General features: G+C 38.4%; 1 protein-coding gene across 1 annotated transcript in view; it reads left to right on the top strand.

Moving 5' to 3' along the window:
• The window catches only part of LOC120719190 (neurexophilin-4), a 46,900-nt gene extending 26,426 nt beyond the window's left edge, over positions 1-20,474 (top strand). The window contains exon 2 of the mRNA XM_040008218.1: positions 18,519-20,474. Within this exon, the coding sequence (XP_039864152.1) occupies positions 18,519-19,322 (804 nt within the window). The 3' untranslated portion in view covers positions 19,323-20,474. The remainder of the gene's footprint in view (positions 1-18,518) is intronic.
• The last annotated feature ends 6,449 nt before the right edge of the window (positions 20,475-26,923 follow it).

Below are 26,923 nucleotides of genomic sequence, written 5' to 3'. Positions count from 1 at the left end.
ATCTAGCCCAGGGACAGAGAAGAGCTGGTCCACAGTGTAATTGAACCACAGATCCTGCTAGACTATTAGTCACAAGACTTGTTCTGTCTATAGCCACTCTTGAATCCACATGAGTGAAGTGAATAGGCTGGTCAGTAATACAAATGCAGCTATCACAGTTAGCCAAATGTTAACTTTTTATAGGTTTTGTTTAGAGAACATAGTTAAACACCAAAATAAGCATCACAAATAAATGAAATCGGTGAGTAATTAGGTTCCAATATAGTTTGTAAACCATCTTTTTGGATCAATTTTAAGCTAGGTTAATTTTTTTGTAGCAAGTTTCAGAGATAAATAACCAGGCTTCTCATGTGTTTTGTTCTCTTGCACTTCTTTATTCCAATTACACTGCTTTTCAAATCTCTTATATATTGATATTTTGTTTAGGCTAGTGCCATAGTATATCACCTGTGATAATACCGCATACATTTTACATCAGCGGTCCCCAACCCCCGGGCCTCGGGACCGGTACCGGTCCGTGAGTCGTTTGGTACCAGGCCGCAAGAGTAGAGGCTCAGGTGTGAAATGTATGGTTTTTAGGGGGTTTTTTTGTTTTCAGTGTTATTTTGTTATCATTTTTATCGTTAACTCGGTTTTCCTGGATCTTTTCACGTGTGTTATGAATAAATCTTCATTTTTTCGGTACCGGTACTAGTTTTATTTTGTTGTATTTTTCCGCGACACCTTAAAGGCCGGTCCGTGAAAATATTGTCGGGCATAAACCGGTCCGTGGTGCAAAAAAGGTTGGGGACCGCTGTTTTACATGATATAAAAATGTCATATCGCAATATCTTTGTATTTACATTTCCTAGTGAGGTCTATAACAGGAAAAGGCCAGGAATGTCTGAGAACAAGAGCCAGGAGTGAGCCTCCAATAACAATTTAGTTTCTAAAAGGGGAATTTCACCAATAACCTCCAATGAAATACAGCATTTTAAAAAATACAAAGTTTAATTTTAACTTGTAATTTAATAAAATTTAAAGAACAAAAATACAGTACTTTGTAAACTATGCAAAAAAACTGTTCCCACTTGAGGTGAAAACCAACCTGTGTTTTTACTTCCCCAGTGAGGTAAAAACACACTACTGAGCACAAACAGGCTGTGAAAGAAGAAGTGCTAACAGCTGGTGATGTGTGACTCAAATGTGGACTCAATCGAGCATCACTGGAGCTCTGGCTAACTGCACCTCACATGACAAGAAGAGCAAAGGTGGATGCAAATTACTGTTGTGGTTAGATCTTGAAAATATTTTGTTATTAAATTATATTTTATATTTTTTATTGTGTGATAATAATGTGCAGCTGCTGAAGAATAACAAGGTTGCATTGTATTCAATACCACACATCAGCAGTGCGCAAGCTGCTAGCATTAGACCTAGTACAGTATGAAGGAAGCTAACAGAAATCGTTTAGCATTTTGAAGGCATTTCGCGGCTAAGACGCCAGCATCTTTTATTTGTATGTTTGCAAAAGCGCTGTGCTTCACCACAGACTGTGGTCAAAGTAAGCTGAGACAAATGACGAGCTCATTGATGACGACAGTGCTTTCCCTGTCAGCTGCTCTCTTTCTCTTACTCCCTCCCTCTCTCTCTCCCTCATCTTTGCTGTCACTCGTCACATTGTTGGGAAGATTTTATTGCACTTACACTCTTACACTAACATGTAATCATCAGTTCAATTAATAATATTACACTTCATCTGTCCTTAGGTGCTCTGTGATTTTACAGCGAGCCGGAGAATGGGTAATATTTATGGTCACCGTGTTGATCACATTGCAAAATTATTTTCATTTGTTACATTTTATTTTGCAAAGTTTGGAAAAGAATGTTTAACTTAAGTGTGGTTTAACTTACACACATAGAAAAAATGATTCCCAGTCTCTTCTTCAGAGTCTTTTAATATTTTTAATGCTACATATAACCAAACCTCAGGTATCGGTATTGTATTGTAACTAGAGACAGTGTCATTAGTGCAACCCTAACTGATAATAGCTTCGACGCGTGTGTTGACTGACAGATACTCCCTAGCGACTGTCTTATGTTGGGGGGTGGAGGGAGCTCAGTTATTTTCAGCCTGATGGAAAGACAGCAGACAGGTGGCTCACATATAGGCCTACTTACACCATTGGATACCATGACACAAATAAACGCAGTGGACACAATTGTCTGTGGAAAGACAATCCTGTGTTTCTCTGCTTCATATCTACTTTGATATTGAGCCTCAGAGTGTGAAACTAACTTGAATGATGGAAGACCGGGGTTTCTGGAGGAGGGCGAGCAAAGAGGGGGAGAAAGAAAAAGGGAGCGTGTGAACGAATGCTTCGGACAGTTCTGGATGAGCAGACACTGACAGGTTTTCTTTCTTTTTTTCTGTTCTGGCCCCTGTCTCTCTCTTTCTCATTCGCTCTCAAAATATCATTACTGCACAATTCGACTTCTCTACATCTTTAGAAAGGATTTTATATGAGCAGTTGTTGGATTGATTAGGTTTCTAGCTACAGTGTACACCCACCCCCCATCTCTTCCTGAGGAACAGAATGAGAGCAGGGCCGCTGGTCAGCACTCTGGTTTTCTGCATCCAGATGGTAGATGTGAAAGATCCCAGTTAGGGGTCCCAATGCTACGTCCTTGAAGCTGGGTGATTTATACGCTGGCAAAGGCATCTAAAAGGCAACTAAGGAGAAAACTCCTATACATTGTGTGATAGTATAAGGATGTGCTGGATCGTATGTTTAATTATCTTTTCTGATATGGGAGTTTTTTTAGTTCTTTATATTCACAATCATATTTGATATATTTCATACCTTTGCACTCTTTGTGCTAATAATGCTACAGGATCCTTGTCACTTCATGCTCTGACGCAGGTGTGTGTGTCTGAGTGTGTATGTGTGCTTAACCTTCAAGTGAACAAGGGATGTCACCGGCAGCGTTTCTGAGGAGTTTTATTCACTGGCACCTCCCACTGTTTTCTCTCCAATTAAGTCTGCCATCACCCTTGGTGAAGAGAGTCTGCCCCAAGCCCGAGAGCCATGTATCCCCCCACAGGTCTGAGCTTTGGCCCCACTCGTCCCCACTCAGCTTAGGTCCCAAATGCATGGAGAGCATCCTTAACACCAGGGAACGTCCAGATATGTATTAGTATTCCCTTTTGCCAGCAGTTCCGAAATGGGTCTCAGAAGTGTGAAAGAATAGAGGATAAAAGAATCGAAGTGTGAGGAAACATAGGAGAGAAGAAAGGACAGATTTATGGAGAAAGAGTGGAAGTAATTAAGTTAAATGGATCAATAGATCAATAGTTAGCTGTGTTCTCGCCATGGGGTGTAGATGTCTGAAAGCAGGAGGTGCTGGAATAAAAGGAAAAGAGATCAAGGTAAAAAAAAAATTAAAGAAATTTGAATATTGTGAAATTTACCTTGTTGTTAATTAAGAGACTGCCATATTTATTTAACTTTTTTTTTTGTTAAAAAATAAACATGACCAAATGGTATCTGAATCAGATCGTCCATGTTGTGTAAACCATCATCTTTGCTTGGTTGATTCAGTTTTGTTAATTTAACAAACTGCTTTGGTAGTTGTTTGACTTGCAAATCTATTCCAGCTGAGTAAAATGGTCTGTTCGATAAACTTTTGTTTTGTTTATTTGATTTATTTATTTTTATCGCTCAAACTCCTGTAGTAGTTATTTGCACTTATGCACAATGTTTGAAAAGGACTGTAGCTCCTTTTTTAACATGAAGTATTTTTTTTATCAGCAGCTCCTTCTGTTGCTGTCATTTTGTAACAGAATCCGTAGAAATCGTCATGGTGAGCATGATTTTATGATTATGAATCCGTGCTGTAATTTAACATTGTTCAAATCACAGAAAGAATTTCCATCATATTTTGTAATACGTTTGTTTTATTCAATACTTTAAATATACTTTAGGTTGAGTGATCTTTAGCAGTACATTCATTGATCACCATTTTGAGTCAAAAGGTAATGTTCAAATCGAGGGATGAGAAAAAGAAAAGGAGGAGGATGGAAAGATGGAACTGAGCGAGGATTGTGTTCATGTGTAGTCGATGATAAGTGGAAATGTATTGGGAAAAAAGCAGTTATGGAGAATGGAATGAGGAACTTTAGGAGGAATGAATGGATGGAAAAAAGGCGAGAGCTTAAGGAAATTAAGGATAATTCACAGATCTGATCATGAGCTTAATGATGAGTGATTGGATGAAAAGATAGAGGGTGTGATGAGGAAAAAGAAGAAAGTGAGGGAAAAAAAAGTGGCAAGGAAAACATTAAGGATAGAAGTGGAAAAAAAAGGAAAAATAAAGTACAGTACCAGAAGACTTTCATAATCTCATCATGGATAGATGGATGTAAATGATGAACTGTCAAAGAAGGAAAGCAGCAGTGTAAGGATAAGGAAAAAAGGAATTCAAGGAATATGAGAGGACTGTGGGCTGGTGGTAAAACAAGGCAAACGGTGACATGAACAAGGTTTGAATCAAAGATAAAAATGACTTAAGGAACTAAAGAAAAAACTAGAAACGAAAGAATCAAATCAAAACTAGAGACATACGCTAAAGAAATTTTAATTTCATGATTTTCTTTAAATATTGAGGTAACAAAGGAATTTTTTTCAGATAGAAAAACAACCAAAAAATGAAACTGTAGCTAGCAGAAAGATGGCATAACAGAAATTAAGATCCATCCAGGTATAAATGAAAGAAAGGAAGCAGGTAGAAGGTAATGGATAAAAAAGAATAAGAACAAAAGAAGGGAGGAAATGATTGTGGCATTATATTTATTAGCAACCATGAAAATGTACCAACTTCAATACCCTAAATGCTGCAAATTAGTGGAAAAGCACATAGAACAAGCATAAGACACAAATGAAGGCAGCTTAAAATGAAATGAAATTGGTTGTAGGCAGCAGGAGTGCAAAGGGATTGAGGGGAGAAAAAAAGGGAAGGCGAATGGAAAGGAAAAAGAGCAGGTCTTTATTATGGTGAGTAACTTTGACACGCTCGCGTTGCGCCCAGTGCCAGTCCATCCGTCATCCAGCTCTCCTACTGATGAGCATTGGAAACAAATCTGAGGAAGCCGGGCTTTATTTTGCCGCCTGGGTGACTTGTCGGAGTCGTCACAAGCCCATGTGTCCCTGTACCTCTTCCCAACTGACATCTCCCAAGCTCAGTTTCACCCGCTGGGAATCTCTGCCGCTCTTCTCCCTGTTTTCCTCCATCTCGTCTATTCATTATGCAGATAAGTTGGGGTTTTTTTTCTTTGCCAGTCCCCTGTGTTCGTTTGATTCTTTATTTATCTCCGGTGTTTTTGCTGTTTATCTGTTTGCAGAGAGTGTGTGTATATGCGCTTGATAAGTTGTGAAACACAGAGGGCATCAATCACTGTCACTTAGCTGCTCAACGTGTCGCTCGTTGCAACAGAGCCCTCCTCCGAACCTAATCTCGATGAATTTCAAACTCTTCCAATACATAAATCTGCAAGGGAGGGGAAGAGCGTGGGTGGGGGGGAACTTTAGTGCTTTTCCAATCTGAGTCAAATATATGTTTACACATTTACAAATGAGAAATCCAGGAGTACAACGTCAGTTCTCATATTCTCCACGCCCATGGCAGCCTGCTTGGCGATGCAGCCCCTCCTGCAGCAGACTTCTGCAACAGTTATTTAGATGAATGATTAAAGTTAAACCACAGCCAGCAAGAGTCTCACCATTCTTATTTAAGGAAGAATGGGGAAGCTGTCATCTTTTGATGCATTACCCAGCATCTTGCATGCAAACAAGACACCCCTTCTCTGCTGATGACACCCTTCTCTTCTGTCCCCCCCTTCCTTTAAGATGTGTCCCCAAAGACCTGCTTTGGGTGATTGATCAGGTGGTGCGGTTGCATCAGTGGAGACATGAAGGGAGTGTGCCCACCCAGCAAGCCAGACAAAAACACTTCAGCATGTTGATCTGATGTGATCAGTAAGATAGAGGGAACAAAAGTGGACAAATATGACTCCTGAAGTCTGGCCTTTCAGTGGGAAGTTTTCTAATGGCTTCATAGATAAATCGTGTTTCGTGTCATCTTCCTGCATTTTAACTTTTGGTAAACTTCGTAGAGCAATACTGTAAATATACTGAATGCAACAAATGGGACATTAGCAGTGTTTTCAGCATCCTGTTTTGTAAGTTAGTCTTAAAGGTATTGTAAGCTTGTGGTAAATTGCAAAAAGGAAAGATTTTAAGAAATCACAATTAGTTATCTTTGTCCAGTAAAGTTTGTTTTTGCTGTCTTAGGTCTTTTCTAACTAATCTATATTTTAGTTGTTTTGTAACGATTCTTATGCAGTGACCATATTTATAGTAATACTTGTTCCACATTGACCAAGGAAGGTTTAAACACAATGAGTGACCTTAACCTCACTAAAATTCGTCATCATTGTCCAACAGACTGTGTAGAAAGAACTAACCACAGCTGATATTTCTTTTTGTTCAATACTTCCAATATTTTTAATTTCTACTTCTTCTATTAATAAAAGGAAAACTGCACATTTAAACATATAAACTGCCCTTTGAAGCAAATCAAATTAATTTTATTAATAATAAATAATAATACAGCTGTAATGCTTTCAAATCCCTTCAAGTTAGAGTAAAATTTCACCAAATCTTTTTAGTCTTTTCTTAAAAAGATTTGGTAGTTGTTTGAACTTGCTAGTCTCTCTATTTGGACGTTTCCCATAGTGCGCTAAATGCTTTTTGACATGTTCGTGCTGCCAAAAATTGAACACAGCAAGATGAAATAGAGATTTGACTGTGAGCGTTGCTCTGACTTGTCAATCCTCGGACCACACCGTGCTAAGTCCTTCTGCGGTGATGATGACTATTTTAACACATAAGATTAAAAAAGAAAAAGTTTAAAAAACAGTGCTACAACATTCTGTATGTAGCATGTGTGCTTTATGCTAACTGCCACTGTCAGTTAGCATGCTAGCTATCATAGGAATCAAGAGTGAATTCTTCTCTTACTGTCTGGAAATTGTTTGGTGGCCTCTCTGCTTCCTCTCTGTAGCCAAGATGACAACCATAGATGGTAAGAAATGGCAGTTTTTTGTTTGTTTTTACCATTATGAGTACACCATCCAATGAGCTTCATTTAGCCGCAGGTTTTTCCCTTTTTGTGCACTCAAAAAGTACTAAGTGTGGACTTGAGACACAGCATTCATCTTAAACTGTTGCTACTTGGATGTAAGATAAAAATGATAAGTTAAGCAAACGTTTTTGAAATGTTTCTGCTGCTTGCACAGCAGGTCGAGTTGAAGGTGGCAGAGTTGAAGATGTAAAGGTCTTCACTGGGATTGCCCAGGAGGAACAGGATTAAAAATGAGTGCATCAGCAGGACAGCTCAGGTCACACGTTTTGGAAAATAAGTTAGAGAGACAAGGTTGACGTGGTTTCGGCATATAGTGAAGTTAAGAAAAGTACAATTAGTTATCTTTTGTTCAGGAAAGTTCCTGACCTTTCTGAGGTGTAAGGTTAGTGGATATATCAGACAAAAGATCTTGAATTTTGTTATTTCTTTCCATTCTATTCTATTCCATTCTATTTTCCTAACTCCTCCTTTACAGACCCCTGGTTACTTTTTAGTTTTTCATGTTTGTAATTATATATGTGGATGATTTTCTGAGTTTCTGAGTACTTGAAAGTAATTTACGTATCCACAAAAATTTTAATATTATAGTTGTATTAGCTAATCTTAACTAAACCACAAACCACTCCGAGAGCACAAAGCTCTGCCAAGGCAACTCACTCTCTGGGCAGTGTTTACGCTTAAGGGAGCAGTATCATATTTTGTACAGATTCAATTTGTTTTCTTTCTTCTTTTTAAACGTACTTTAAGAAGTTTATAGTGTGGTAAAAAAGAATGCATTTTTTGGGTTAACTTAAAAGAGAGGCAGGTGTAAAATGTAAAAGTGAGAGCAGAGGTCAAATGTAACATGATATTTGGATGCAAACTATAATGGGACATTTAGAATTGCTATATGCCTGAATGTACCTAAATCATTTCCTAAATGTTGCCAAGACAAACAAAGGCAGTAGAATTTTAAACATAGTTTTAAGGATGAAAGACATTTTATGAAAGTTTGACCTTATTCGACCTTAAAGAAGAGGCGAGCCGGACAAAGTAACGTGATATTTAGGATCCCATACATAGTTTGAAATAGTTCTATATAGCATTATTATCACTTTGACCTTCAGGTCAATCTATCGACCTTGAAGGAGAGGTCAGAGGTCATATTTGCTGTGATGTGAAATCTACTTTCTATATCCTGACAATACACACTACACTTGAAACAATCATGATTCTAAGTTGTAAGACTTTTTGTTTTCAACCAATAATTATCCTTGATGTAAATATGTAAAAATTGCGTAGGTTTCTGTTGTGTGTCTTGTGCACTGTTTGTTTGTATACGTGTCTTTCTTGCTGCTTGTACACCCAAATTTCCCCTTGTGGCACAATTAAAGGATTATTCTAAATCATTAAGTTGACCTCTAAGACCTTGGTGGATGTAAGTCAAATTTTGGTAGATTGTTAACATTGTTAACGCAACTCTACACCCCTACAAAGTTTTATCAGAATTCATTCAAAACTTTTTGAGCTATTGTGTTTACAGACAGATTGACAGGCACGCAGGAACGCACACAAACGCTACCAGAAACATAACCTCCTTGGCGGGGGTAATAAATAAAACAAAGGTTTTCTGGAGGTCTGCAGCAGCACATAGATTCTGTTTCCTGTGGGAGTAGTTACGTGATGAAGATTAAATGCAACTGAAAAACAACTAAAACCGATTTGGCTGTAGCAGCACTGCTTAAACATACTTGAATGAAAGCACTTACATACAATGCTGGCAGCGATGCCCAGTGTTTTGTTAGCATTGTATGTTTATTTGGCAGTGGCTGATACTTAGCCAGTCACTGTGGAGTCTCCCGATTTAATATAGTACCATAATGCGTTTTGCAAAAGACTGTGTTAACAAGAGCAACGTTGTTTATTTAATGTGGTAATCTCTGTGGTTGCAAAGGCTATTTTTAGTCCCATGTGCTATACAAGAGGTATGTCGTTCCAAATGTAAGAAGAACATAATTATTTCAGTTTGTCGTTGTAGCCGGCCTTGCTGAATTTATAAATCACTGGACAACAATATTTATCTTTGGAATACACAGATAAGAGTGACAGGTGGATTTAGATTATGATGCAAATAAAGAAGCTTCAGGTGAGGCTTTGCTGTTGCAGGTGTAATGTTTAACTGTGTTGAACGAGTAATAGTCAAAAGGATCGTAAGCCAAATGGAGCCTCTTATGTACTGCAAAAATATGAGAATATGTTTGGCCTTGTAATCTCAGTCTTCAAAAGCAAAAAATACAGCAATTTCTTTCCAAAAAATGTTTCATTTGTTTGAATACATGCACATATTTGTACATGATGGGTCCACTGCAAGATATTTGATGTTCTGTTTATATTTTTTTTATTTTCTCTGTTTGTTTTTATGCTTTTTTTTGTAAAGAAAAGTACATACAGACACATGGATGTGTTGTCTAACAAGCTGCCTGACCTCTAATGACCTTTCTTTCACCGCTGGGTTTTTGTTGTAGATCTTCTGCTTGCTTGGTGAAAAAAAAAATGACTGGCCAGTTTTTCCAGCAATTGAACTCCCACTCACGCTGGCCGACTTGGTTAAATTAAAATGTTAATTAATTGTGTAAAAATATGCCTCAATATACAACAGTTGGAAGTTCTAAAGTTGCCTTGTTGTGCCAAGACAATAAAACAAACCTGAAATTCCCATAACTGTGAGACATTGTAGTTTTCTACATTTCCCCCTTAGTCTAATTTTAGCACATCTGCAATATTTTGCAATATTGTCGGCATATTACACTTAAGCCAGCATTCAATACCCTCATAAATCCTCTAATATAGACATCAAATGGTAGAGTAGCATCTCTTTCTTTCTTCCTTGAAACTAAACCTTGTTTTTATTTACCTTATTTTCTACACGCTAAAAAATACAGATTCTTTAAAGCTGATGATGAACTAAAATGCTTATTAAATTTAGTCTGAAATATGGAAAAATACTTTATTTCTTCTTCAAGTGATTTTTTTCAGAACTGAGCTGGTCTTCTTGAAACAATATTACAGATATTACTTCTCAAGAAACCTCTGATTATTCTCTATGGGGTGAAGTGTTTCTCATTTTTGTCTTATTGCACTCATAATCTCACTCTGTGTCGTATATATATTGTCTTTTTACCTTTTCTCTCTTTGCACTTTCGCCTCATATTGTCTTACAGACCTCTCTGCTTTCTCTACACTCATTCTCTTATTCTTTTTCTTTTTCTCCCTTGCTGTGTTATCTGTCTCAGCTCCATTTCCTTGCTCCCTGATACTCCCTGACTCAGTAGCTTTCATTTTCATGATAATCCAACGACACCAGTGGACTGCAAAATCGCTTTTACTGCTTTTTTCCCCCTCTTCTTCCCCCCTCTTCCTCTCTGTCTCTCTCTCTCAACAGTCTCTTGCTCCATTTTCCCCCTACTGGTTTATCTTTTTTCCTCCTGGCTTTATTTTGCTTTTTGTAATTAAATGTCATTTTCAGCTCTCTCATTTTTTTGGAGGGGGGGGGCAGGGAGTGGGAGGCTAAAAGTTAAAAAGTTTCTTTTTTTGTAGTATGATTATTGTTAAAACAGTGCAGCGTGACTGCTGTTAAAAACTGAGCACGTCTGAGCTACAGTACCACACTACCACCATCGGATATGTTCAGTTCACCTTCATTTTATTCTCAGTCTCCACGTAGCTCAATTACTACTCTGTCATCAAACTTCCATCGGTTCTCAGAGATGTTTCTTTTTATCCACATCTTATATTTCTAAGCATCATATTCATAACAGATGCAAATTATAATTCCTGTCTTCCAGCAGGCATCTTTTATGTCATTTCAACGCACTGTAAATGCCCCAGACTCCACATCTTGCTCCTTTTACTAGAAGCAGCAACATCTAACACTGCACCACAGACTGGTTTATAAAATAAGGCATAATAATGCTACAAATATGACCTGAAAAATATGACAAGCTGTGAATAAGGACGAAAAGATGCAGTTACATAAGTTGACCTGCACAAAAGAACTCATCACATTTTTGTGATTTTTTTTTTTTTTATCTGAAAAAGTTGCAATAATGTTATTACTCGAATTCATGTGTAACCTTTTTTACTTTTTTTTTTTTGGAAAAAAATCAATTAAACGTCTGAGTTCATATTCATAAATATTCAGATGGATGACAAAAGCACAACACTGCAATGTGTGATGTTATCATATGTGCTGAGAACATTTCACTCAAAAACATCATAAACTATCAGTATATTGTGACATCCCTTGAGAGGATTTTTCCACATCAGTTTTTGATTTGTGTTTTTTTGATTATTATCTATCACTAAAAAAACATCACAGTAACTGGATAATTCTGAGGAGGCGTAGTTGAAGGGAAGGATCCAGTCAGCTTTAAGTCAGTAATGTCCAAAATCAGTTTGTTATATCCTATGTTTTGTCAGTGACATTTAATTACTCCGTCAGTCACAAAAACTTTCAAATTTAATCAAAGAATAACTCTTTATGTGGAGAAAGCACCTTAAAGTAATCATTGAATCACACAAGCACAAACGCTTGTGAATCTGCCTTTTTATATGCACAGCTGTATGAAATAACATCATACATGCATCAGGCAGGTGTATTTCTTAGGTTGCCTATATTGAAAAATAAATATTATTAAATCACATCAACTGAGTACAAAACTTTTCTCCAGTATTTAAACTGCTTTTGTCATTATTGTACAGATTTATCAGCTAAGAACACACACATCATCTTCCATTTAGTTGTGCTGTGTGTTCAGGTGTGTCTTGACTTCCTAAAGAATTTGTGCTAAGATACTGTCACCATCCATCACTGTGTTTGGTTCGGCTGATTCAGAGTTATGAGAGCGGCGATGCGACTGTTTTGTTAAGTACTGCAACCTCTGAGCTATTTTCTCACCTCGCTTTGCAACGCAGCGAGGAGGAAAACAAAATGGCAGGGGTGCTGGGAGAATGCATGCTCTGATCACTTTGGACTTGTTACTGTTAAATGCATGCATTAGCACAGTAAAACAGGACAGTTCAAATACCGCCCTTCATTTTAAAGGCACAGCCTTCTTCAGATGAAGGTGTACATACATCAGCTATGATGAAGCGAACCAAACTAATGTAACAGCTTATAATCTGTCGAGATTTTCCTAAACAGGACTCTGACACTCGGATTTCCTTTTGCTTGAACTGTTTCAAAGATGTCAGGGTCATCTGAGAAATGAAAGGCCTTACCCTTTCAGGGTTTTCCGGCATATTTCAGAATGCAGTGGTGGATGAACAGAAATGTCTACAAATTTCATCTTTGAAGTTCGAAACTACAAAAAGAGAACTTTTTTTACTGCAAGATCCTTCGCTTTCCACAAGCACAGATTGATGGCATTTGCCTTTTTCAGAAATGGTGAAGGTGCATTTAGGATAAATAGGAACTTCAAAGTTAAAAAAAAAGATCTGCATTCAGCTTTACATCATATTGTCCTCAGTTAACATTTTGCAGCTTTTCCAAGTCTTCTTGAAGAAAAATGAGATAACTACTTTTAATCGCAAAGGCACTTGAAACAGAAAGTTAAGAAAAAACAATCAGTAGCTGGCATCAGAGCCTGTGGTTTGTAGTGCTGTGGGAGGGGAACTGTACATTTGACTCTCCTGTGTGACAGCAGATCAATGCAGCCTGGAGCGCAGATAGAAATGAATTGATTGTCACCAATAAAACTCCAATTAAACAAAGGAACAAGCCTGGGAGAGAGCTCAGAGACAAGCAGCTCTCATCTTCACATCTGTCCTCGGGGGAAGAATGGGAGAGCGGGAGGCAGGAGAGGGAGTCGGGTGTGGGCTGAGGAGCCGGGGAGCATGGTTCATTTCCTCTGAATACTCTTGCTATCAGGAAGGTGTGGAAGTTATGGATGAATGTGAGAGTGAGCAAACTGCAGACGGAAGATCAGATAACCGATAGACAGAGAGTGCAAAAGAAAGAGGGAGCAGAGGGAGAAGTGCTGGCATTGATCTAAAGCTTCCCTAATGATGAAAAGAGATCTTAATTGTAGTGACATGTAATATAACAGGTTTAAGCAGTCAATTGTAGAGCTCATCTGACCTTATTTAATAGGGTAGTGTGAAGCCTCTCATCACATAGGCTTTCTTTCCCTCACTACAGCCTTCTCTACCTGCCTGTAGATGTGTCTCATCGCTTTGTCTGTCAGTTTTGTCTCAGCCGCATTGATAATCTCCTCATTGAACAAATTCCTACATTTCATTCTTGTATGGACTTTAAGGTAGGTTGGAGGCCTTCCATCTACGCAGCAACTAAGGGTTGCTTTTTGCTCATATGAACCTCCAAATGAAATTTAAAGATGATTAATGTTCCCTATTCCTAGAAAATGTACAAGATCTTCTTACTCTCTCCTCTCCTCATCTCACTTCTCCACTAATAACATTTTCTTCACTATCTCCCTTTATCTCCCGAGCGCTGTAATCTGATTGTTCTTTCTGTGATTGTGCTGTTATTGAGTTGTCTGGATCATACATATGTATAAGCTCACCACAATACTTATGCTGTGCTCTGCTGTGATTTCCTGCAGCATACAACCAAACAGGAGTCCCATTCCTAATTGGAGGAAACACTAATGCCATGTTGAAGCACGTAAAAGCTTCCCTCTGAAAAAGAGGGGACTCACACCAACCCCTGAGTCAGGTTTATACTGAAATGTTCCTTTTGAGTCATGTTAAGTTTGCTGAAAAGCTGTAAAAGTCCTCAAGTCTGACTGTGTGTGTTAATGGAGTTGTTTTTTTCTTGACAACAGTGGCTCAGATATAACGTGAGAATAAGAAATACAACCTCGGAGTTATGTAGCTACTTTGGTGGACGAGTGATGCATGTGTTTCTTTTAAAGTACAACGTAAAACTAGCTGTCATCCACAATTTTGTGTTCTCCCAGCTAGCTGCACCTGGATTCATTTTTAGCCAGCTGTGGGGCTGTGGGGATGGCAGTCAGTCTCTTTAGTAGATGGCCACACTTTTTCATGCGTACAAGCTTATATTTGATCAGATACAGTGCTTAACAAATTTACGAGTCCACCTGTCATATGCTCCAGTGCTCCAATTTGAGTCGGCACCCTGGACCTCTCTGAGAAGTCAGAAATTAATCAAGCATAACATTCAACCACTAAAACTAATTTTTCTGTTCAGGAATCCAAGTGAATGACTGTAATTTGGGATCTTAATCAAACAATAACTATTTTTTTCTGGGGTTTTTTTGTTTTTTCTGTAAAACTGTACATTTGAAAATTCAAAGCTAAACACACTAATTATATTCTAGTATTAAAAATATAATTTGGATTAAAGAACTCATGCATTGTGGTGGATTTACCATTACCGTTGTATTTGGGTAATTACCAATACTGTTAATTTAGGGTATGTCTGTGAAGGTTCTCAGTCATCCAGGTCATCGTAGTCAAAGGAGCTTGCAAAGAAAAGCGTCTGGACTTCTTTAAGTTGCTTGAAGACGTTTTTTGAGATCCCTTCCCAGACGCCTTAACGCCCACTCACATCCTGGGCCATCTGACCTCAGGAATTCGCATGATAAGGTGGGGCCAGGTTTCACAATGAACACACCCGAAACTCTGGCTGATTGGGACCCACGCCCAGTTTCCCACCTTGGCTCAGGCGATTAGAGGATCATCAGGGGGTCCTTTTGTCCCTCTGTGGGGGGATACTCCCACTAGGTTTATATCTGGGACTCTCCACCATTTGACCTTAGAACTGAAGAAGCTTCTCGGATGAGAGGTGAAACGTCTTCAAGCAACTTAAAGAAGTCCAGACGCTTTTCTTTGCAAGCTCCTTTGACTGTTAATTTAGGGATGCTGTAGCATAACCCTTACATTGGGTGGTGGTTGTCATTGCAATTGTTGGCAATCTTTAACAAAGAATGATTCACAAAACGTCTAGATATATAAATAGATAGATATAGATAGATACACACACACATATGTAACTGGCTTAGAGTCATTCAGTTCTTGATTTAAAGAGTTTTCATCTTCTCGGTTTCGAGAGATATCTTTTCTGTCTTTCACAGAGTTCTTCCCGCAGATTTTCAATCATGTTTAAGTCAGTTGACGCTGACGACCACTTCAAAAGCTTCAGCTTGCATTTCTTGAGGTATTTTTGGTGAATTTTCTAGTCTGCTAGGGGTCATTGTCTTCTTGTGGGAGTTTCACTTTCTTTTCTGACATTGAAATCCATAATTTGCTGATACCTGGTCAACCCACAAAGTTCTAAAATTGCCAGGTGGCTAATAATGCCATTCTCTGGCCTCACTTATGAGTTACTTATGACCTGACAACTATTTTGTGAGTTCCCGACAAAAAAAAAACAAGTTAAAGAAGAAAAGCTGATTTTCAAGGTCTGTCCACTGAAACATTTGCAAAAACGTCTTTTCAATGAAAAAATCACAAACTATATAATTTACCAGGGTTGGCTACCACTTACAACTCTAAGTTGCTTTCAAATCGAAATAATAAGCTGAAAGAGTGACTACTTTTTAGTTGTGTGTGCGCACCTGTGTGCTTTTAGCTTCAGCACCTCTTCATCACTTCAGCAGTGCCCCTCTGGCTATTGCTCTAAAAGTTACTTCTGACTCATTGTAACTTAACTGAATAGGCACTGAGGAGGAAGAAAAGCATGAAGGTTTATTTCTCAAACCGTCAATCTTTCACTGAATGCGGCAGCCTGATATGACCTTATAGCAAACATCCGCTGTTTCAAAAAGTCTATAGCTTATGGATTTCATGTCAAGGGAAAATATCTGATATTTATTCTAACATATCCTCACCCTTTAAATTGATTTACTGTCAAGCACAAAAAAATTCATATTCATGCTAATAAAAAGTCCATCTATTTATTGGTTTGTGTTGGCATTTTATTATTTTCATGCCACAGAAGAAGAGGGCCTTTCTCTGTACTCATCTTTTTCACTCGATCGACATTTGTTAAACTTGCTGACTATGTACAGTTGCTTTTCCCCCTTCAGAAAGACTTATGTCAGCCTCAGACCCCCCCCAGCATAAAATCACTTTAAAACTTCATACAGCTGACCCTGAAGGTTAGGTTGAGGTTCATGGTGAGATGTTGCCGCTGAAGTTTCTGGATTATGATGATTGTGCTTGTTTAAACTCTGGGCCACAAGCTTGAGTAATGATTAGGACTGCACCAGCAGAGTGTTAGCCTGACAGATGGCAACACATGGAGTTAGCTGACAGCACTGCTGACAGCGCATTCACAGGAAGTCCCCATATTGCATGCACTGTACACAGGCTTTGTTGCTGTACATATTCTGATGTTTTTCTGCCATCAGCTGTAGCTTGTTTCTACCTGTCAATGCCAAAGTCAGCTCACATCATCTATTCACAGACTTAAAATTGCAAGACCTCTGCACATGCCTGCTGTCAGTGCACCAGAGGGAATTGGGGTCTGTTGAAAATCTGCAGTTAGACATTATCCCAGTCACTGGTCATTCATCTAAAGCTTTCTTCTTTTATAAGTTCATCCTCGAGCAGTCGATACACTACCGTTTATTTGCTCTTCAATCAATCTACTTAAAAATCAGCTCTGCGGGCATGTTAATTAAATTAATTTCAGTTTAATTCAATTATATATATATATCACCAAATCACAACAGCCTCAAGCATGGAATATATCAGAATCTATATAAGTGCTATTGTTTTGCATCTGCAGCAATATGTAGTTGTTTTTAGGTCGGAGGTTGATGAAAGATGAGGCAGGCATAAAGCTGCTGGTCCCACTGCATTGGATACGAATGAAGGAAGACAGAAAATGTCCCAACCTAACTAGACACAAAGATGTGATCCTGTACTTCTGTTTTTTGGGTTGGTGTTGTTTATCAACTGGGAGAATAGTTTTTTAAACTCCATCCAAATGCAGCCTCAGGGGAAGCGCATGTAACCCCTCTGAATAGTTGTAATACTTGGCACTGTCACTTCATGACAGCTTCAAGCTCAAAGTCTGTGTGTGTGTGTGTGTGTGTGTGTGTGTGTGTGTGTGTGTGTGTGTGTGTGTGTGTGTGTGTGTGTGTGTGTGTGTGTGTGTGTGTGTGTGTGTACATATGTGCATATGGATAGGAGCATGGCAGTGATGTGATTGATGAGACATATAAGAGAGCAGAGCAAGATTTCTAGTCAATCAGCCCTGTGAATAACCACCTAGGCTGTGGATTAAAGGCAGAAAGCTGTCTGCACAAACAAAGGCTCACATCCATTACCTTACATGTAGAGTTGTTTTGCTCTCTGTGGCAACACTGACAACAAAATTAAAGTGTGTTAACAAAAATAGATCTATTTTTTCTCTTGAATTCAGGACATGAAACGTAGCAACATCTAACAACTAGGATGCTCGTGGAAAAAAGAAAACTTGTGGGAGGTAAACATGAATGCTACCAAAGAGTGACCTTTGAAATATTTATAATTTTAACAATGAGTGCAAATTGAAATTGGACACATTTGAATTATATCACATTATGTGTATTTAGTTTTCATTTGACAGAACAAAGAATAAACTGTAGCACCTCTGATCTCTGTCTTTACCTCTTTAAAAATGAAGACATAAAGTCAGCCGAGGACTAGTTGCAAGCCGTTGGTTCCATACTTAGAGTTCTATATTGTAGCATTTAGCCAGCACAGGGAACAGGAGTGATGTGGCAGCCACTAGTTAATATTAAATACCTCTGAGAAATGCACCAAATCCAATAACTGCTCCAAGACTGTAAATACTTATCCTTCCCAGACTGAATCCCCTCCAAATCACTTTCAATTTGACATTTTTTAGTGGGGTCCCGACACTTGATCAGTTTCTCAATCAATCAGCTGTTTGGCACTCATCTAATATGAATGGAGTCCTATTTTACAGGATGCTGTTCTTGACAAAGAATAGCTAAAAGGTTTTTGGTTTTTAGGCAAACATTGCAGGTCAAACATTGCAGTAAAACTAAATCTAACTTAAAACTCAAAACATTCTCTGTATATGCGGAGCTTGGCATTATAGTTTGAGACATGAAAATATAGATATGAGTGAGTAGCATTTGTAAGAATGAATTACAATTCCTAAAAACTTGCAGTTATGGAACTATGGTAGTAGGAGCTGGGTTAAATGGATGGATGGATGGATGGATGGATGGATGGATGGATGCTGTTGTGGTTTTGAAAGGTCTGTCTGGTAGAAAAAGACATGAAAAGGCAAAGTAAATAGCATTGTCAGTTACACTGTCAGTAAAATTTGATTGTTCTTTCTGTCTCTTCTGCAGGTCCAAGGGTTGGAGAGGCAAGTGGACTTCTCAGATCTGGGCCCAGTAGGGGCGGTGATGAAGACTCTTCCATACGGCATGGGCGGAGGCACCGTTGGAGGAGTAGTTAAGCCGCCGTACCAAACCATCTTCTCCACACCGATCGATCAGACACCGGTGAAATCCAAGCCACCCCCGTACAGTTCCTATAGCCCTTATGAGCTGGCCCGGAACCAGTCCCTGCTAGTGGATCAGACAGGCTACCGCTCCAAGCGTAAACCTGCACTAAAGACAGCCATGAAGACCAAGAAAATCTTTGGCTGGGGGGACTTCTACTTCAATGTCAAGACCGTGAAGTTCAGCCTGTTGGTGACAGGGAAGATTGTGGACCACATCAATGGGACTTTTACTGTTTATTTTCGCCACAACTCCTCCAGCCTGGGGAATGTGTCGGTCAGTATCGTGCCACCAACCAAAGTGGTTGAGTTTGAGGTCCTTCAGCAGCATCATCTGCACCCCCACACCCAGCAGGACGTCCAGATCCAGGAGACACAGCAGTCCACCATCGATCCAAAAGAGGCAAAGACCTTAAACTGTCGGGTCGAGTACGAGAAAACCAACAGATCCAAGAAATCCAAACCCTGCCTGTATGATCCGTCTCAGACCTGCTTCACAGAGCACACCCAGTCCCACGCTGCTTGGCTTTGTGCTAAACCTTTCAAGGTGATCTGCATCTTCATCTCTTTCTTCAGCATTGATTATAAGCTGGTTCAGAAAGTGTGTCCAGACTACAACTTCCAAAGCGATCACCCTTACTTTGGATAAAGTAAACGAGACTAAATAGAGAATAAAAGAGACACTGATGAGTAAAATGATAATGATGGAAATGATAGTCATACTGATCCTGTTAAAAAAAGCAGGGGACAGTTTTTTTTGCCTCTAAACAGCTGTGAATTGTGGATTTAAATCATGTATATTCAGACTTATGGATGATTAGGATGTGGCTGATTTCACTGACGTCTTTTCCAACTTTGTATTTGTTCTGTTTTTCTTTGTTTTCTTTTGTTTTCTGTAAATATTGTACTCAACCCCAGCAGACTTATTGTTTTTAGATATTTGTTTCTTAGTGTCATTTCTTTCTGAAGTTGGAGGCTTGGTTACAAACAGCTGGAATCAGTATTATGCCCTTCGAGTACAAAGTAAGCCTCTGAGGCAGCCGAACAGTGCCATCGCTGTATGGCAAACGTAATGTTATGGTAGACTGACTGTTAATCATCCTCTCAGCTCTACATTTAAACCCTGGATATAAGAGAGTTATATGTATGAGAAATGCCATGCTGGATATGCATACAATATACTGTATGAAAAAGCACATTAAAATCTCTTAAACTGTCTGCCTTTTACTGAGTGAATGTTTTGGTTCAGAGCTTGAAGCAAATTTGCAAGGCGCAAGCTGTGCAGCGTTTTCATGTTATCTAACTCAGCAAGGACACTATTATGAATTAAGCTACATTTTACTCTGATTAGGAATTCATGTTCCAGCTTTCAGCTAAGATATGTAATTTTAATTTTCTCAAATATATCGAAGGAAAGTTTGTTATGGATTGAATTTTAACATGAAAACCAACCGTGAAACATTCTTTAGATGATAAAGTTTGACTTTTTGAGGGAGTTGATATGTACAGTAATAGAATCCAGCAGCCTTATCTGATGTGATTTTTAATTACATATATCCTGGAAATGGAAAAGAATAACTATTGTACTGAAGGTAACATGACTGACAGATTTATGTTTGTTTGATCATGCAACCAAATAAAGTATTGCACACCCGAGTAAACATTTTTTAGTTGTGCCGAAACCAAAGGGTGTATTGTATTATTTTATATGTATATTATGCTGCCAATGCTATGATCTTAACTACCTAATAATACTTACTTGATCAAGGTTTTTTATGCTCAAAATATGAACTTAAAAGAAAATAAAGTAGGACTGGCTCGCCACCAAAAGAGTAATTATTAAAACTGATCGGGGGTTATAACCGAAAGCAAGGATCACCCCACCTGCCTCTCTCTTAAGCAAACCAACCAAATGCAGTTTGAACAACTATTTAAAGCTGATTCTTCGTTCTTCGCAAACTCTCAGCTCAAAGTCATTTGGGTCCACACACCTTTGATCCGGAAATATTGGTGCACAGAATTTCATTAGAAAACACATATTCAGTGTTAATTGAATCTTCACCTTCTCTGCCTCAGTATCTTATGGTCATGATGATTTAAACTGAAATGGAGCCTTACACAAGTTGCTTTGGACAAATGCAGAAGTTGGTGAATTTCCCTTCTTTTTAGACAGAAGCTTAGTGAAGAGTTGTTAAAAAAGTGCTCGGGATTACTCACAACTATATGTAAGTGTACGTATGAGTGCATGTTTGTGACTGGGTGTAGATGCATGTGAAAACTACAGTAAGGTCCATAAGTGTTCTGTTAATGAGGCTTTTCTGTGTAATTTTCTCTGTGTATACCATCACTGTGGATTATAAAGCAAACAATCGATACGTCTTTGAAATGCTGACTTTCCACTTTTATTTAAACAGCTTAGGAAAAGAATTGCTTTAACTATTAATGAAAGATTTTTTTTGCATACTAGTCTCCCATTTTCAGCAGTAACTGGACAAAATTCCCCTCACATAATTTTAAATATAATGATTGCTGTCAATGACAGTGTGAAACCTAGAACCCAACAATACATGCTGTGTTCCCATGCTCTGTTGGCTTGAAATCAGGTGACTAACTTAAAGATTATCGCATTGCTGGCAGACTCTGGACAGAGACTTTTAGACATTTTATGGCAAAGTTTTCTGTGCTCTTCTCGGTCTTTTGGTGTTTCAAATGTAGCCAATTACTTTTTTAAATGAACTATATTGTAGATTTAGACACTTCTGAAGGTTTTTCTATCTCTCTGATATTTATTTTGTTTTTTCAAACCAACCACTTATTCAAAAGCTCTTTTAACCTTGTATTGAAAGTTCCTGTTAACAACCAGACGCAAGTTCAACACTTGGAATCACCTCTGGATTTGTTTTTTTCATTTTTTAATTTGGAGTTGATTTTAATTTTATCATGAAATAATGAAGGAATTGGTCTCACCTGGCCATGAAGCTGCTTATCAGTCAACTGTCCGATTCCTTTCAAGCCTCAGAGGCCTGTTTATAAAAACAGATGTAATTTTTAAACTGTCAGTGAAATACTTTTGTTAAACCTTATTAATTAAAGCTGAAAGTCTGCATTTTACTGCCCTATTTGAAATAAAATCCACAGTGGTGTTGCATACAATAGCAATAAAATGTAGAAAAAAGTGTCATTGCCCCAAAACTTATAAACCTAACTGTATGTTGAAAATGTTTTTGTGTGTCTATGTTTGTCCAGGAATGTCATAGGAATTGAGTTTTAGTAAAATAAATAATAAATTATGAATGAATATAAACAACAGGGCAATTATTGTAATAAAGGTTGTGTAACAGTACGATAGATAGATAGATAGATAGATAGATAGATAGATAGATAGATAGATAGATAGATAGATAGATAGATAGATAGATAGATAGATAGATAGATAGATAGATAGATAGATAGGAGCAAAATTGGGTTTATTTACCCCAAAAGTGCAAAAATAAGTCGCACAATCGTCAATGCATAATACAGGGCCCAGGAACAGGAACATAAAAATAACTCCAACCAACAAAACCAAAAGCTCAATCAAACAAGACACAAGGAGGAACAACCACTAACAAATTATACAACAACAAACAATTACTTCAACTTAACAGTTATCAGACACAAAACTAACCGAATACTGAACTCAGAGAAACTAAAAGAAAATTTATTTAACCCTTAGATAATTCTGGGAACATTTCGTGCCACTCAGGGTTTTTTTTAATTTTCATGCTATTTTGGCTGCCCAGGATGAATATAGCTCACATTTGCCAGAGGATAACTGCTCTCTCAGTTCCTGAAATTAGCTTAAAATGGTTAAGCAACACAAAATTCTAAGCATCCAATATATACCTGCACACCATGCTACCAACTATGACGAAGAGCTGGCAGCTTTAAAATAGATAATGATTTAAAGTAGAAGAAATTATTACTACACAGTATTTTTGCAGCAGTTTTCGGGAACCTGTCATTTTTTGTCGTTAGGATCAGGAGTGTCAGTTTGTTGGGTTTTTTTTTAAAAGAAAAAATAAATCAATGCTGTTACCAATCATTGACTGTGGAGCTATGTAAACATACTGGCGTTTAAACTATGGGTCTTTTAAAATGGAAAAAAATTACCATATTTTTACAGCAGTTTTTGGAAGGTGGCATTTTTTTCCTTAGGGTAAAAAGAGTCCAGATTTTAAGGGTCATTTAAGGGTCAAGCTAAATTACATATTCCTTTGATGATTTCTGATTATAGACAGTCATCAGAAAATCTAGGGGTAACCCAGGAGTGTGCTAAATTTGTGAAATCCTGCTTCCTAGTTCAGACCAACCTGCCTGGTTGGTTTGTTGGTTTACCCTTGTCTCTGTGTCCTGAATCCAAACTGTAAGCAGGTTCCACAGAAGCTACCTCCCATTCAACCTTTAAATATCCTAGGAGACACCAGTAAACCAGCAGTTTGAGAGTGAAGAGCTCTATTGGGTTACTATTTGGTCATTAATTTAATATGAGGCCTGATTATTCAAGACCTTGTATGTGAGGAAAGGGAATTTAGATTCGATTCTGGATTTAACAGGGAGCCAATGAAGAGAGCTAGAGAAAAAAATATTGGCAAAATATGCTCGTTCTTTACGCAGCATTTTGGATCAACTGAAGGCTTTTAAAGGAATCTTAGGACCGCCTGATAATAATGAATTACAGTAGTCTAGGCTAGAAGTGATAAATGCATGAACTAGTTTTTCAGCATCACTCTGAGAAAGGATCATTCAAACTTTAGAGATATTGCGCGAATGGAAGAAAGCAGTCCTATATTTGTTTAATATGTGCATTGAAGGACATATCCTGGTCAAAAATGACTCCAAGGTTCCTCACGGTGTTACTGGAGGCCAAGGTAATGCCATCCAGAGTACACATGTGATTAGATGCCGTATTTCTACAATTTTCAAGGCCGAGTACAATATTTGAATTTACAAGCAGGAAATTAGAGGTCATCCAGGTCTTTATGTCTTTAAGATATTTCTGCAGTTTAACTGATTGGTGTGTGTTCACCAATGGCTTCATAGATATAAAAGCAGGGTATTATCTGCATAGCAATGAAAATGTATGCTATGCCTTCAAATGATACTGCCTAAGGGAAACATGTATAATCAGAATTGGTCCTTGCATGGAACCCTGTGGAACCCCATAATTAACCTTAGTGTGTGAAGAAGTCTCTCCATTAACATGAACAAACTCTATTGGATGGATATGATTCAAACCACTGCAGTGCAGTACCTGTAATACCCACAGCGTGCTCTAATCACTTTAATAGAATATTATGGTCAACAGTATCGAACGCTGCACTGAGGTCTAGCAGGACAAGCACAGAGATGAGTCCACTGTCAGAGGCCATAAGAAGATAAATTGTAACTTTCACTACAGCTGTTTCTGTGCTGTGATGAGCTCTGAAACCTCAGTGAAACTCAGTAAAAGCAGTCCTCTGCAGATTATCAGTTAGCTGTTTTACGACTGCTGTTATAAGAATTTTTTAGATACAAGGAAGGTTGGAGATCGGCCTATAATCACTGAGGTTAAGATCAGAGACTGTAAATCACAAATTAAAAATTAAAGTTTAACCTTAAAAGGATTGGACTTGTACATGACAATGACCAATTTATTACATGAACTTAAACTTAACTAACTTGATATATATTACCTATGATTAACAATGAATTATTAATTAATCATGTTTCACAATTTTTAACCAATTGTTTGCCTGAAATAGTTTTATAGAATAAAATATAAGAGGCAAGAGAAAAACTGGAAAGATTATACCTGACACACTGAATTAAATTTACCCACATTTTATAGAGATAGTAGTGCCATGTAGTTCATTCCATACATGTATATTTCCAGGGAAATTCTCTTTTAAAAGTCATATATAAAATGTAGCAACCAGCCAGTATTGCTGGTTCAGCTGTGATGAGCACAGAGCACTGTGTCCCTTTCTTTTCTTTAGTTTTTAAGGTTTTTTTTTTCATATTATGTTTTGCATTTTACTATATTAAATTATATGCTTGTTGTGCTTGTTTATATTCATAGTAGGGCTGCATGATTTAGCATAAAATGAGAATCATAAATATTTCTTGCATTTATTAACTGCACATCAACTTCGTAACAGTTGAAACTGAACATAAAAAATTTTTGTACTGCTTATAATCCCATCTCCACCGTTGCTGGACACTGCGTGTTTAGAGCAGGTAGTGCAACATTTTTTAAATAGTTGCGGGACGGCACTGTGTAGCGTTTGTCAAGGGCAGACCTTCCCAAAGTGTGGGGCCCACTAGGGGGGCGCAGAGCCATTGCAGGGGGGGTGCGCAGGATGAAAAGGGGGAGAAAATTCCCCCTGTCTAAATCACGGACCAACAGTATCCCACAGTTGTTTATGTTTTTGAACCCATTTTGCACAGAGAGACATTTTTTGAAAATGTATAGGGGCGATCATGGCTCAAGAGTTGGGAGTTCGCCTTGTAATCGGAAGGTTGCCGGTTTGAGCCCCGGCTTGGACAGTCTCGGTTGTTGTGTCCTTGGGCAAGACACTTCACCCGTTGCCTACTGGTGGTGGTCAGAGGGCCCGGTGGCGCCAGTGTCCGGCAGCCTCGCCTCTGTCAGTGCGCCCCAGGGCAGCTGTGGCTACAATGTAGCTTGCCATCACCAGTGTGTGAATGTGTGTGTGAATGGGTGGATGACAGGTTGTGTAAAGCGCTTTGGGGTCCAGGGACTAGAAAAGCGCTATATAAATACAGGCCATTTACCATTTTTATTGATAGCAATGTTGAATATTGTTACACAGGAAAAAAAACAACTACAGGTAAAATAATCACAAGGTGACGCCTCTGCCTTTCTAAATAGAGGGACAGTAACTGCATGTGTGTAAGCCTGTAAAAACTGAAGATTAGCAGAAACGGTATTCTGTCTCTATCTGCCATTCTGCAATTCATCTCATGTAAACAATAACGTGGCGCACAGCATGATGTGGAAAAAGGCACATTTGACGTTGCAACAAACTCTGTATTCCTTGTCCACAGGTAAACGCAAAAAAGGAGTTTTAAAAAATCTCCGCTTTCGGTGATTCGAAACGCCGTTTACGTGGACGAAACAGCTGAGTTGTCAAAAATACTCATGTAGGTGTGGATGTAGCATAAAAGAATTATAAGTTTATTTTATTACTACCTGTAATTTATTGCAGATTACTTGTATTTGCTTAATTGTTTACTGAATGTTTGAGGTGTGAAATAAACCGAAATGGAGCAAAATAAGGGTGTGGTTGGAGGATGTGTTTGTGCGTGTGCGCGTGCACGCGCGGGAGGGGGGGGCGCGAACATTTTTCTTGGAAAACAAAGGGGGCCCAGCAAAAAGTTTGGGAACCACTGGTTTAGGGTGTTGATCATTTTCCTAAATCCCTCGTTTTGAACAGTGTTATCTTCGGTCAGGTGATAAGTGATAACCTCCGTAATTTCTTTGCGCCTGCAGGAGTTCGACGGGTATGGGGAAGTGCTGTATAAGGTTCCCGTTATTGATGTTTGGGTGGTTGACCGGGACGGATTTTCTCCTGTCACTTTCTTGGCCTTTACAGCTTCGTCATCTCTCACGTGCTCTCCGTTGTTTTTTCCCTGCCAGCTGACTTCTGTATCACGTGGTATAAGCCTCCGCCCTTGTCATTTGTTGAGTCATTTGTTGTTTGAAGAGTGGGCGCTTGTTTTCATGCAGCTTATGTCCCGGAAGAAAATTCGGTACATACGTCATCTTTTTTTTTTCTTTTTTTTTTTAATCGTTGTCATTTCGAAATGAGTATGAATTGAGATCGCAATTTTCTAACGATTAATTGTGCAGCCCTAATTCATAGGTTGTGTTCAATGTTTATTTCTGTTGTAATTTGACATTAATTAAGGCATCTTATCTTATTATCTTATCTTATCTTATCTTATCTTATCTTATCTGATTATTAAATAATTACTTCATGCTTTAGGAGCTGGACTGTAGTGCGACCACGCACTCTGGGCACTTCTGTATATGAGCACTGTAGGCACACAGCTAGTTTTTGTGTTTTCTTCACAGCAGTGTGCCTACATTTCCCATCGAACCCTTCGGTAGGACGAAAGTGACTACACTTTTTGTTTTTTTTCAACCAGCCCTTCGTTTCTGTCAGGGGTGTGGGCGCTGCTGTGCTGCTTCCTCGTCTGGTCTACCTG

The sequence above is a fragment of the Simochromis diagramma genome, unplaced genomic scaffold (genome assembly GCF_900408965.1).
Source record: "Simochromis diagramma unplaced genomic scaffold, fSimDia1.1 OVJJ01000320.1, whole genome shotgun sequence".
Lineage (NCBI taxonomy): Eukaryota > Metazoa > Chordata > Actinopteri > Cichliformes > Cichlidae > Simochromis > Simochromis diagramma.
The sequence above is the reverse complement of the archived record's forward strand: the minus strand, read 5'-3'. Positions and strand labels throughout refer to the sequence as shown.